General features: G+C 42.5%; 1 protein-coding gene across 13 annotated transcripts in view; it reads left to right on the forward strand.

The window, feature by feature from the left end:
* ARHGEF9 (Cdc42 guanine nucleotide exchange factor 9) overlaps positions 1 to 13,884 on the forward strand; it is a 547,099-nt gene that overhangs the window by 370,181 nt on the left and 163,034 nt on the right. For 9 of the 13 annotated variants that reach the window (XM_055564524.1, XM_055564523.1, XM_055564525.1 and 6 more), the window contains one exon: positions 10,325 to 10,504. In XM_055564524.1, coding sequence (XP_055420499.1) covers positions 10,325 to 10,504 — 180 coding nt within the window. Of the gene's footprint in view, positions 1 to 493; positions 963 to 4,648; positions 4,694 to 9,226; positions 9,544 to 10,324; positions 10,505 to 13,884 lie in introns of those variants that run through there. The other 4 variants (XM_055564528.1, XM_055564532.1, XM_055564529.1 and 1 more) reach the window with 4 other exon arrangements.

Here is a 13,884-nt window from a genome sequence, read left to right on the forward strand (position 1 = left end):
GACCTGCATCTAGCCTCTTCTTTCAAATCAAGCCAGCTGGGCTGGGGTTCGTATCTGCCAGGTGTGGCTAAAGCCAACCTTCATTTTGTTAAAGTGAAAAATTATGTTAACAGTGGGATATTGAAGGAAGCCAATGCCTAATGACTCACAAATCACATGCCCAAACTAGGAAAAAGATAATCACGTCATGAAAAGTGGCAATATTTGCATATTTCCTTTCAATACATTTAAAGCCACCATCACTTGAATGCATTAATTATTCTTCTCAGAAATTAAATTATCTGGTTATGGGTGATTGCAGCATCCAGATTAAAGCTGAAACTAGCTAGGTGTGAAGTATTAAGTCATATGGAAAACAAATAGCAGTCCTTATGATTTTAAAAAAAATTAGTTTTTTTTTTTTCTTACCTGACATTTCTTCTTTCTCTGATGACCATTGAGCATCTGCAAAGATCTTCAGCAAAAGCCAGCCCACCCCAGAAGCCACCTGGCCATAAATCCTATCAGCAATGGATTGGCCTATAGGGCATCTGGTACATATTATGCAAACAATTTCTTTGACCCCATAGAATATTCTGCAACCTGACAGAGATGCTGACTCTTTTACTGTGATCTTCCTCAGAGCTTACCTGGTTTTAGGGCTCTGGGCACAGAACTTTAGAAGCTAAAAACAGTGTTCATTATAGATTAAGCAGATGTTTTAGATTTACTGTTCACAAGTATACAATCTGTTTGGAGAATAACACCCTGGTTAACAACTTGAATAACTCTATGTTATTTAATATCTTCTTATCCTAGGTAGAAATTAGTGAAAGAGGCAAGGGAGAGAAGATACAGGGTGGAGTAGTCAGGGACAAGATTAAGGAGCAGGTGGGCCAAGATCATATGGCAAGGAAGAGGAAGCATATCTTGTATCCCTACACTTAACCATGGACAAGGGAATGGCTGAATCAGGCACAGAGGTAGGAGTCATCTACCTGAAAGAGACTCTGTGTTACCAGAGTGGAAGGTCCCTGTTGGTTCAAGACAAGAATTGGATCCATAGATGGGACTAGATTAAGGAGAGCTTTGAGAGATTGACAGTAGGGAGTTTTTGAGGCTTCCTGAGCATGAATAGTGGCACCAACAAAGAAGTTTTAAGAAATGCATTATTAAGGAGGAGAGAGACCTGTGAGCCATAGGAAGGTCAGTTAGGAGGCAACTTGAGGTGATAAAGCCCAGCCCTAAGTTGAGGCATTGAAAAAGAATATAAAGGGTCATATCTATATGTAGAAGAAAAAATCAGCAGGCCCAGAAAGTTTATCAGAAATGAGAAAAATAAGGATGGAGGGGAATGGGGCCTTAATGTTATGAGTTTTACGTATGTTTTATTGGAGGCAGTAGCAGGCCCCCAGGGAAATGTGAAACAGGTATTGGAAATATGGGACTGGAGGTAGTAAGAGCTGATGTCACGAGAAAGATGATTTATCTGAGGAGCTATGTGGCTAGAACAAAGAGCAAAGGTCCTTACTGACTTTTATTTATTTTTGGCTCTGCTGGGTCTTTGTTGCTGCGCATGGGCCTTTAGTTGTGGCAAGCTAGAGCTACTCTCTCACTGCAGACTTCTCACTGCAGTGGCTTTTCTTGTTGCAGAGCATGAGCTCTAGGCACATAGGCTTCAGTAGCTGTGGCATGTGGGCTCAGTAGTTGTGCTTCATGGGCTCTAGAGCACAGGCTCAGTATTGTGTGTTGTGTTAGTTGTCCCACAGCATGTGGGATCTTCCCAGATCAGGGATCAAACCCATGCTGCTGCATTGGCATGCAAATTCTTTACCACTGAGCCACCAGGGAAGCTTTCCCTGCCACGGACATTTTTTAAAATTTATTTTTGGCTGCACTGGGTCTTCATTGTGGTGCGTGAGCTTTCTCTAGGTGTGGTGCAAGGGCTTCTCTATTTGTGGTGTGTGGGCTTCTCTTGTTGCCATGGGGCTTAGTTGCCCCATGGCATATTCCCCACCAAGGACTGAACCCAAGTTCCCTGCATTGGAAGGCAGAGTCTTAACCACTGGACCACTAAGAAAGTCCGCCCCCGCCCCACTGCCCCATGGCCCCACACTGACTTTTGAATAGAGCAGTCAAGGGCTAAAGTAGAAAACCCATTCCTCAGTTTTCCCAGTCAGTCTGACTGGCCTGTCCTTTAATGTGTCACTAACAATGCCTGAGTGAGTTATATTCAGGAAGGGACTAGCCAGTGCCAAGTTCTCATTTTCTTGAGTAGAGAGCAATAAAAAAATCCTATCAAGTGCAAAACTTCCCTTCTACCTCAGTCAGTAAAGAATCTGCCTGCAGTGCAGGAGACCCGGGTTCGATCCCTGGGTTTGGAGGATCCCCTGGAGAAGGAAATGGCAACCCACTCTAGTATCCTTGCCTAGAAAATCTCATGGACAAAGGAGCCTGGTGGGCTGCAGTCCACTGGGTCGTAAAGAGTCGGGCATGACTGAGCAACTAACACTTACTTACTTACTATCAAGTGCAAAGATCAGTGAGAAGAAATAATCTACAATAATGAAATTCCTGACCTTTGCAAAGCTCAAGTGTTAACCTTAGTAGAAAGCCAGAACTGGAAAGGGCTGTTTGATTCAAGTCTGTAACTTGACAGATAAAAAAACTGAGACAGGTAAAGGGACCCATCCAAGATGATTCAGTGACTTACTGGTAGAGCTTCTTCTAATAGCCAGTCTTTTGATACCTCCCCACTATTGTTGAAACAGTCTGAGTTACACCTTTGTAACCCAGAAATGGGTAAGAGTCTTGTCCTTGAACAATTTGGGCAAGATAACAGTCTGTTTACAAGACCATATGCAAAAGATCTCTGGTTTATTCAGGAGAGAATAAAATCCCAGCCTATTTTAGATGTGTGTAAAGGAAACAAGGGCTTCCCTAGTGGTTCAGATAATAAAGAATCTGCCAGCAATGTAGGAGACCCAGGTTCAATCCCTGGGTCAGGAAGATCCACTGGAGAAGGGAATGGCTACCCACTCCAGTGTTCTTGCTTAGAGAATCCCATGGATAGAGGAGCCTGGAGGGTTACAGTCCATAGGGTCATGAAGAGTTGGACATGACTGAGCAACTAACATCAACCAGCCAAATGGAACAAAGAAAAGGATTTTCTTTTGTCCATGCCTAGCTGTTGAGGGCACTCCAGCACTCTTGCTTGGAGAATCCCAGGGATGGGGGAGCCTGGTGGGCTGCCGTCTATGGGGTTGCACAGAGTTGTACACGACTGAAGCGACTTAGCAGGAGCAGCAGCAGCTGTTGAGGGAGGGGAGCTTTTGAGAGAATGGGGGCAAGTATCAACTGAAAAAAAAAAAAACCTTAAAGAAAGGCAAAATCCTTCAGGCCGCTTCTTATCCCCTTGTGAAGCTTCTCAGAAGGAAAGCCAGGCTCAGCTACTTTTCATGGCAATAGGACATATACTATTCTGAACAACAGTTTTTTAATCCTTCCCTCTGCTGCTCCTTGCCATTAAAACTCTAGTATTTCTGGCAGCCACCCAGGCTAATTAAATAACTATTTTGGGGGTGGTACTGTTCAGCTAGAGGTCAAGAATGTGAAGAGGAAGACAAGAGGTGCAAGAAAGAAGGAAGACAAAAAAACTGGGTGAGGGTTTTATTTCTGTGTTTGCAAGGCCTGGCATTGAGAATGCTCCCTACGTGACCCAAAATATTCATTCATTCTCACACATACCAACCAATGAGCAGTACATTGTAACCAAGCAAGGAGTGGGGTGCCATGGGGATCCTTAGGAGAATGAGGCATCAGGAAAGGCAGGGGTAAAGTCTAGACTAGAAAGACCCTCTAGGTCTGTGGTTCACCAAGTGTGGTCCCTGAACCAGCAGGCATCCCCTGGGAACTTGTTTGAAATGCAAGTTTTCAAGCCTCACTTCAGAGTACTGAATAAGAGACTCATGGGACCTAGCAATCTGTATTTTAACAAGCCTTCCAGGGGATTGAGGACTACTGATTTAGATCATTCACAGGGTGGACTGGTCTCCCTGGAGAGAGAAACCAGCTGGGAGCCCTCTCACCTTGCCTTCTTGATAGGTAGTGTTGGGGATTCATAAAAGCAAAGCTATACAATAAGGTCAGCTAGACATTCATATCTGCTTGACCACCTACTAACTGGGTGACTGTGGGCTATTTGGTAACCTCACAGGTTATATTCAGTAAAAATGAGTATATTAACACTTACCTTGGAGAGCTATAGAGACTAAGATCACAAAAGAAATCCCCTTACCCAATGCCTGGCACATGTTTTCAACAAGTGCTTCTCTTTCTGTTTTTCTTTCTTCCTCCCTCTTCCTTGCCTTCTTTCCTTCCTCCTAAAAGGGCCCACTGACCACTCCAAGTTAGCTATAGGCACATGCCTCATTGTTGATCAGAAACCAGCCTGAGAGATCAAACTCCCAATGCCTACAATGAATAGTGATCATATTTTCAGGTAAAAAGTCAGGACACATGGGTCAGATAACAGATTATTTGTAGGACAATGGAATAGAATATTTGAAATTAGAATTGCTGGGAAATCTAGATTAAAAAGGAATTGGATATTATTCCTTTAAGAATTATGACTCTTCTCCCTCTTCATCTTTTTATTCATGTCCAAAAGTGTCTTTGGTTTGGGAATGCAGAACACCATGTGCCCCACTCAATGGTAAGTCTGAGCAAGAACCAACCTATATTTGGTCCTGTACTTGAAATGCCCTGAGGATTGGGAAGTATTTTATTAGAAGTCACATCAACAGTGTCCCAAGGCAAGGTGCAATTTGGGCACCTTGCTGGAGTAACCCAGTACCATCTCCTGGCTTTTGGGGATGACGGGATCGCAAGATGAAGTTGTGACCATTGGGAAATTAGGGATTTTGGTGGGGGTCATAAAACAGTTTTAAACAAGAAATGAAGAATTTAAGCCTTGATACAGCCACTCCCAAATAGACTTTTTTTGATTTTTTTTTCTCTCATAGGTAGTTCTGTTTTATTTAATAGTTTGATCAGTTCCTGCTGCTGAAAACACTTGTCCTTGGTTTTTGTGAGATTGCACCCCTGGGTATCCTAACTATGTGCTGACAACTCCATTTTCATTTGTTTCTCTGGCTCCTCTTCTCTTCTTCACCTCCCATTATTGCTGTTTTCCTAGATTTCTGGTCTTCTTTCTTAGCACTTTCTTCCAGGGCAAACTTCTTGGTTTCTATAATTTCTTCTGGATCATTGGCTCTCAAACCTATATAACTATCTCCCTTGCTCTCTCTTGAACTTCAAATCTACTTGCATGTCCTGCTGGCCACCAGCATTCAGCACATTAGAGAAAACATTATCTTTTATGCCACTCCCAAACCAACATTTCCTCATTACTTATCCTTATGCTTTAATGATCATACTTAGGATTGAACTCCCTCTACCAAATCAACTTTGATCTCCTTTTCCTCAAATGAAATTTAAAGCCTTCAAACAAGACTCCAATCAACCTTTCTAGCTGTCTCTCCATCCTAATCTTCCCAGCCCTTTCCAAACTTCACTACATGTTTACCATCAAATTTCCCATACTCTTTACCTTTGAGACTTTAGTCTGCCTCACATGCCTTTTCTGTTTCCTTCTCTATCCATTACAATAGTACCTATTCTTTAAGGCCTACTTCAGTGCACCGCAAAACTGTTTTAGAGCCCACACATGATCCTTCCTTCCTCTGAAGTCTTGCACTAGGCCAGAGTATACCAGACACAGTACTAGACATTATACATCTAGCACTCAGTTCACTTTCTCTAAAATTCTGCCTGTGAGGCAGGTATTAACAACCCCATTTTGCATATGAAGAAACTAAACTGAAGGTTGTATAGCTTGAAAGTTTTGTCTATGGCTTTTGTGATAGTGTACTCTTGGTATCCTTAATTACATGCTGACAGTTCCATTTGGGATTACTTATGTGGCTTTTCTTGTATTCCTCACCTCCCATTGTCACTTCTACTTTCTAAAGTAGCAGAGCCCAGAACTGAAGCTAGGTTTGCTTGCCTTTAACCACTTTGGTATACTGCTTGAAGGGCATTCACTGTTGGTACAGTGTTGAGTGAAAAATGGATGAGCAGAGAAAAGTCGTATTTATGAAAAATTGTAGCAAGTTAAAAGTCAATTCTATGTACAAAAGGGAGATTTGGAACTAATTTCCAGCCCAAATTTAGCTTACTTTTAAATCATCTCAGAGGATAAGAGAAGAATATCCCCGTATTCCTGCTTGCATTTGTGACTAGAGAACACAGGAGCCCTATATAACTACATCCCCTTCTAAAGTGCCGTCTTCTCATTGTCTGCACACACATTTGTCAATTCTTGGTTCAGTGTCTTACAGCTCATGAATCATGTGGGAGTGTAGAATTATCTTCACTTACCAGATGAAGAAAGTGAGACTCAGAGGCAGTATAGTTTATAAGAGCAAAGATGCTATAAAAATCAGACTGTGCCTGCATTTGAATTATGGCTTCAGTACTTATTGGCTGTATGGATTTGAGCAAATTTTTTAATTTCTCTGAGCTTCAGTTTCCTCATCTGTAGGATAGGAATAATAATAGGGCTGCTGTGAGGATTAAATGAGTTGATGTGTATAAAGTGCTTATAATAGTGTCTGATATATAGTTAGTGCTCTGTATTAGCTAATATTATCATCTTTGCCATTCCTTCTTTAGCAAGGTCTTAAATCCAGGTATCCTTTTTCCACCTTCTCTATCAATTGTGTTATGATGGGAAAACAGGAAAGAGGTTGGCCATCTATTGAGCTTAGGCAAGTCACTACTGCTATATTATACCTAATCTATAAAATGAATTATTAAGGGTGATGATCTTTGAAGTGCTATCCAGCTTTGTCATTGACTCCAAGTAGGCCCTGACAACAGGCTTTCCAGTTGGTTTATGGCCACAGGGTCCTATCTAGGGATTGGTTTTGTCCAGGGTATAGCTGGAGTTTATGACCTGAGGGCCCAGGCATGTCAACTAGACTAAATGGGGACAAGAATGAGCCAACTGCTCCTGGGGAAAGCCAAGAATGGACTCCCTAAAAAGAAGACTGCACTGTGAAAAACATACAGGTAGCAGAATCAAGTAGACCTGGGCCTGCTGTTGCTGCTAAGTCACTTCTGTTGTGTCGGACTCTTTGTGGCCCCATAGACAGCAGCCCACCAGGCTCCCCCGTCCCTGGGATTCTCCAGGCAAGAATACTGGAGTGGGTTGCCATTTCCTTCTCCAATGCAATGCATGAAAGTGAAAAGTGAAAGTGAAGTCGCTCAGTCTTGTCCGACTTTTAGCGACCTCATGGATTGCAGCCTACCAGGCTCCTCCATCCATGGGATTTTCCAGGCAAGAGTACTGGAGTGGGGTGCCATTGCCTTCTCCGAGACCTGGGCCTAGGGGAATTCAAACAGCATCACAGTTAGATTTGTGAGCAGAGTGTTGGCAATTGATGCCAAGATACTCTTTTGACCCTTGATAAACAGTCAGTGATAAAACTTTAAACCCTCATGGTGCTCTGAGTTGGGCTGTAGGTACTTGTTAAGCTCTAGTAACACCCTGTTGGTACCCATTTTTGGCAGGAGAGGGGAGACTTCTCTGTAAATACTTATTTTATTGAGGCCAGTGACCAGCAATTCTTTTCCTGCACTGCGGCCAGAATAAGAAGAAATTGACTTTTAGTGTAATTGTAAAAAAGCAAGTGTAAATGAAGCTCCATTTAGAAGGGGTACCAGTGAATGAAAGTGGCTGTCCAAATCTCCTTCTTTGGGGTTCTTAAAGAATAGGAACAATCTGGTTTATGGTGTGAATGCAGTTCTATGAGTTAATTATAGCTAATTAGTAGATATCAATAACCTCAGATATGCAGATGACACCACCCTTATGGCAGAAAGTGTAGAGGAACTAAAAAGCCTCTTGATGAAAGTGAAAGAGGAGAGTGAAAAAGTTGGCTTAAAGCTCAACATTCAGAAAACTAAGATCATGGCATCTGGTCCCATCACTTCATGGCAAATAGACAGGGAAACAATGGAAACAGTGTCAGACTTTATTTTTCTGGGTTCCAAAATCACTGCAAATGGTGATTGCAGCCATGAAATTAAGACACTTATTCCTTGGAAGGAAAGTTATGACCAACCTAGATAGCATATTGAAAAGCAGAGACATTACTTTGCCAACAAAGGTCTGTCTAGTCAAGGCTATGGTTTTTGCAGTAGTCATGTATGGATGTGAGAGTTGGACTGTGAAGAAGGCTGAGTGCTGAAGAATTGATGCTTTTGAACTGTGGTGTTGGAGAAGACTCTTGAGAGTCCCTTGGACTGCAAGGAGATCGGTCCTGGGTGTTCTTTGGAAGGAATGATGCTAAAGTTGAAACTCCAATACTTTGGCCACCTCATGTGAGGAGTTGACTCATTGGAAAAGACTCTGATGCTGGGAGAGATTGGGAGCAGGAGGAGAAGGGGATGACAGAGGATGAGATGGCTGGATGGCATCACCAACTCGATGGATGTGAGTTTGAGTGAACTCCGGGAGTTAGTGATGGACAGGAAGGCCTGGTGTGCTGCAGTTCATGGGGTTGCAAAGAGTCAGACACGACTGAGCGACTGAACTGGACTGAACTGAATTAGTAGACATTGGTAGTATGGCATGATAGATATGAGTGCATATGCAGTCAAAAGACTGAGCTCTATTACATGTGTGATTGGCCAAAGGACCAGTTCACCACTCTGAGACTCAGTTTCCTCATCTTTAAAATAAAGCTCATTCATAAGGATCAAGTGATACTGAGGTACTCGAAAGGTGGTATTATAAAAGGTCCTTTTTGAAATCTCTCTTGCATCCAAGCTGAGGAGCTCCCTCTATGCCTTCTATCAAAAGAACAATGGCTATAACCCAATAAAGGATTCCTTATGCAGGAGCTAACCAACAGAATGTCGTAACTAAGTCAAAAGATCAGTGTGTGTGTTTTTTCCTATGTGTGTCATGTGTTATGCATTAATATCATGACCATAGGGTTATTCTCTGGCTGGTGTGTTGGAAGGCAGACCTGTATGAGAGGATGCATAATCCATATTCTGTCTCTGTTGTCTGAATTATTTTGACTTTGGTTTTGCAGAGCCAATAATTACTTTGGTGTCCTTTATCAGAGTAGACTGATGGAAAAGATGACTTCTAGAGGACATGTTCAGCAATTCAGTTCTGGGAAGGGAATGTTTAAGTCCTTTGCCTGATGAGCCGTATGTTTTCATTCTGGAAATTGTTCCTCCAAATGCCAAGAAGATTGATGACCCATACAGGCTGGAACTAGTTATGGAGGAAAGGAGAACAAATAATACAGTGGTCAAGATGGTAGCCAGAGAGAAACAGCCTATTCCCCCATACCCATCCTCATTACTGTGCCTAGACAAATGTCATGAACATGTGTGTGTGTGTGTTTATGTGGAAGTGGCATAGATGTCTGCCTGCTACTATGTGGAGCCAAGTCCTGCTGGCCATAAAGTCTAAGGACCAAGGTACATAGCCCCTACCTTGCTGGGTGATCTGAGCTTACCCTTTAATCTCCTTGTGGCTCAGTTTTGACATCTAGCAAATGCAGAAGTCAACCTACATTCCCTATGTATCTCACAGGGTCATTGTATAAATCACTGAGTGAATCTGTGATAAGGTCAAGTTTCCTGGGAGCAAGGCATCACAGAATGCCAGATTCTTTCATACTTATGAACACATGAATTCTCTGGATAGCATCATGTGTGGGTGAGAACAGGAGGCTGCAGGACTGGGGTCCATTATATGTGAGGAATGCCATGGTCTGTAACTCATGAGGTTGAGGTACAGTAGAGTTAAATAATGTATCACCAACTCTCAATTGGACAGTTGAAAGGAAGAAGAGGAAATGGGGAGAACAGAGAGTTTAGAGCAAATATGTTCGAGCCTCATTTTAACCATTGGTTTCAGACTCTCCACTCGTTCCAGATCCAGAGCTGCCTTGAAGCATCAAGGACAGATGGACTGGAGCTTTTTCTTTTCTAGGGGAGGAGCTCTTGAGTAGGGATAAAAGTTTGAGGCCTGCATAGTCCATATACACATTCTGGGTCATTCTACCCACTGGCTAATGGAGAGTTGATAGTATTGTCTTGTGGTCCAGTAGAGCTTGCTCTCCCAGTGTCATCTCCATCAACCCCACCCTTCACTGCTAATATGTGAGTTTTTCCATAAGTAGTAGAGCTTCGGGGAGCGGGGGAAGTAAGGTAGCTAGATGTGTGGACTGAACACATTCTTATTTTGTCTCCTAAGCTGATCACTGGAGATTCCATCGTTAGTGCTGAGGCAGTATGGGATCACGTCACCATGGCCAACCGGGAGTTGGCATTTAAGGCTGGCGACGTCATCAAAGTCTTGGATGCTTCCAACAAGGATTGGTGGTGGGGCCAGATCGACGATGAGGAGGGATGGTTTCCTGCCAGCTTTGTGAGGGTGAGTGTCAGCTTTCACTCTCCTCTCCTTTCTCCTTGGCTATTTGCCCCTGGCTTCCCCCTCACCAGTCCCTTTTCTCCTTCTCATTCCCCTTCTTGTGGCTCCTCACATTTTTCCTCCATGTTTTTGGTCTCCTACCCGGGACTTGGGCTTTCTTTAATCTTTGCCCTTCTAATGTTGAGGTTTTTTTTCTTGTTTTTATAACAATCCCCATCTCCTGCCTCCCACCTTCTACCCATTGTGACTTTGCACAAATTACTTCCCTTTTGGCCTTGATGGTTTTGAAGACCTTTTCAACTCTATATTGCTGTGAAATTTTACCTTTCTTACCTCTCTTTTTTGCTTTCTTTCTTTTACTTGCCTCTTCTTTTTTTATCCTTTCTTTATATAGCTCTCTTCCCACCCTCTTTCTGCCCTCCCCACTCCTCTCTGCTTCCTTTGCCTCTTTTCTCTCATTTAGGGAAGTGTGAACACCCCTACGTGTTGTCTCATGATTGTCTACAGCTGTTAATGTAAGAATCTGGGCTCCCTACCCTCTCAAGGGCTAGAGTTACTGACTGCAAATATTGCTTTTTGCAAGGTGGTTGGGAACTAAGATGTGCCAAGGGTGGGAAGCAGGCAGCTTGATAAGGCTGCCAAGGCCTTGGCCCTTTTGACATTATGCCACGAAGAACCTGGCCCTTAAAAGAAGGGGTTCTTGAGAAGGGGACCTTAGCAGTTTCTTCTTCCTCTGTGTTATCCATTAGCAGGATGCTAATGGGGGAAGAACACTGACCTGGTGTTCCAGCTTGTGGCCTTCCTTGGTGTTATGAGCTAGAATTAGCTGTTTGGCAGTCATGAGCTCTGATTTTCCCCACATGCAAAATGGTGTTGACAATTATTTCATGCTAGGGTTTATCACAGTGAATAAAATAATATATATTAAAACAGATTCGTGGCAATACAAGTACCAAAGCCACATCAGGGTGTCTTATAGCTATCCTTACTATCACCTTTTGTTAGTTTCTTTTGTAAGATGAGGGTGAAGTCCTGACCTCAAACAAAAGATCAGAGTGGCTTGGGTCCTTGGAGAATGAAGGGCCTCAGGATATGAAGGATAGAATTGTGACATGAGGAAAGGAACAGGGCATTTGGAATCAGATAATCCAAGATGAAGATGTAGTCTCATTTTTACTACCTCCTGCCTCTATGGCTTTTGGCAAGACTTTTCTTTTTCCTGAGCCTTATTTCCTCATCTGAAAAATAGGAATAGCAGAAATTTTATGATGATTAAATGAGATTACTGTGTGAGTAAAGTGTCTGGCACATAGTGGGTACTTAGCACATGGCAACTTGCTTTATCATCCTCACCACCACCCCCTTATTATTAATAGCTCTAAGAAGGTCTGTGTATCAAGGCTGACCATAGTGATTGAAAGAAGCCTCCTTCCTAGGGGAGTTGCAAATGTAGGAAGCACTGTTATCTGGTTACAATAATTTAGGTGAGGGCACTGCTCAAAAACAAAGAGGTAGACAAAATGGCCTCTCATCCCCTCTGTACTGAGAATTTCTTAACGAAATATCCAGTCCTTTTCCCTCTAATATATATGGTGTCTTCCATCAGAGTCTCCACAGACCATGTGTCCCAACTCAGCTTTGTTGGTTAATGAATTGGTCCCAGGGGTAGTTAGAAAGAGCACAACAATAACCATGGGCCTTTGTAACTAGCATGAGACCCTGTATATAGACAGCTTGTGTGCCTTGGGCTGACAGCCCCCTCTTTAAAAAAAAAAAAGGATTAAATTGCACTCAGTGAAAATCACCCAAATCTGCATGTATTTCATCTTCAATGAAATGTCATTTTTATAATAAACTGTAATTCAAGGGGTGGGATAAAATACTGGGAAAAGCAGAAAGACTCTAGGAGACAAATAACAGAACCAAGCTTTAGAATATCAATGAACTGACATTGATGCTCATACATCCAAGACCAAGAGGAGTGTTTCTCCAAGCACATAGCTTCAGTAGCCACATGGGTGGGCTGAAGCTGACCTTTGAGGGGACCCCTGGCTGGGCCAGACATGCATGGTATAGAGTCTAGCCTGCTGCTGCTGCTGCTAAGTCGTTTCAGTCGTGTCTGACTTTGTGCGACCCCATAGACAGCAGCCCACCAGGCTCCCCTGTCCCTGGGATTCTCCAGGCAAGAATACTGGAGTGGGTTGCCATCTCCTTCTCCAATGCATGAAGGTGAAAAGTGAAAGTGAAGTCGCTCAGTCATGTCTGACTCTGAGCGACCCCATGGACTTCAGCCTACCAGGCTCCTCCATCCATGGGATTTTCCAGGCAAGAGTACTGGAGTGGGGTGCCATTGCCTTCTCCAAGAGTCTAGCCTAGTGGTCCTCAATCTTGGCTGCACAATGAAATAATTCACTTCGGTAGCTTTAAAAGACACAAATACTAAAATTCCAGCTCTAGGCTGGTTAAATCAGAATCTTTGATATTGAGAACGATTTGGCTTAGGCCAGTATAGTCCAATAGAAATATAATGTGAGCCACAAATGCAAGCCACAACTATAAAATTTTCTATTAGCCACACTAAAACAAGTTAGGAAGATATTGGTGAAAGTAATTTAATGTATTTTAGTTAACCCAATATATCTAAAATATTATGGTATAATATTATCACTATAAATTTTTAAATATTTTACTAAGTTTTTGAAATCTGATGTGTATTCTATACACATCTCAATTCACACTGGTCACATTTCAAGTGCCTATTAGCCACATGTGGCTAATTGCTACTGTATCAAATAGCACAAATCTAGACTGAGAACCATGACAGCAGACCAGGAGCGTTAATTAAAAAGCCTAAATCATAAGTTAGAACTCCAATATTCTATTATACCAGTGTTTATTCTTTGAGAAACTAAGATGTTGCCTCAGATTGTATTTGTAATGAGTTTTTGATCATTGCAAACCTTTTTAAGTGATAAGTGAATGGACTTCTTATCTCTAAAGGGGAATACAATGGAACTTTAGCAGTTGTGGTATCACCAATAAAAGGAAATCGGGTTAAACTGTTGTGTGAATGATGTGAAAATTGATGCCAAGTTAGACCTTTCAGTTCTCATAAATGAGCATTTATGTATAGGTTTACATTCTGGTAAGATTGTAAGGAATTGAAGGGCAGAGGTTATGTAGGCTCTTTTCTTGTTGTTGTTTGTTTGCTCACTCATTAAGTTGTGTCCGTCTCTATTGTGACCCCATGAACTGTAGCCTGCCAGGCTACTCTGTCCATAGTATTCCCTAGGCAAGAATACTGGAGTGGGTTGCCATTTCCCTCTGCAGGGGATCTTCCCAACCCAGAGATCTAACCCACATCTCCTGAATTGGCAGGTGGA

The sequence above is a fragment of the Bubalus kerabau genome, chromosome X, assembly GCF_029407905.1.
Source record: "Bubalus kerabau isolate K-KA32 ecotype Philippines breed swamp buffalo chromosome X, PCC_UOA_SB_1v2, whole genome shotgun sequence".
Classification (NCBI taxonomy): Eukaryota; Metazoa; Chordata; class Mammalia; order Artiodactyla; family Bovidae; genus Bubalus; species Bubalus kerabau.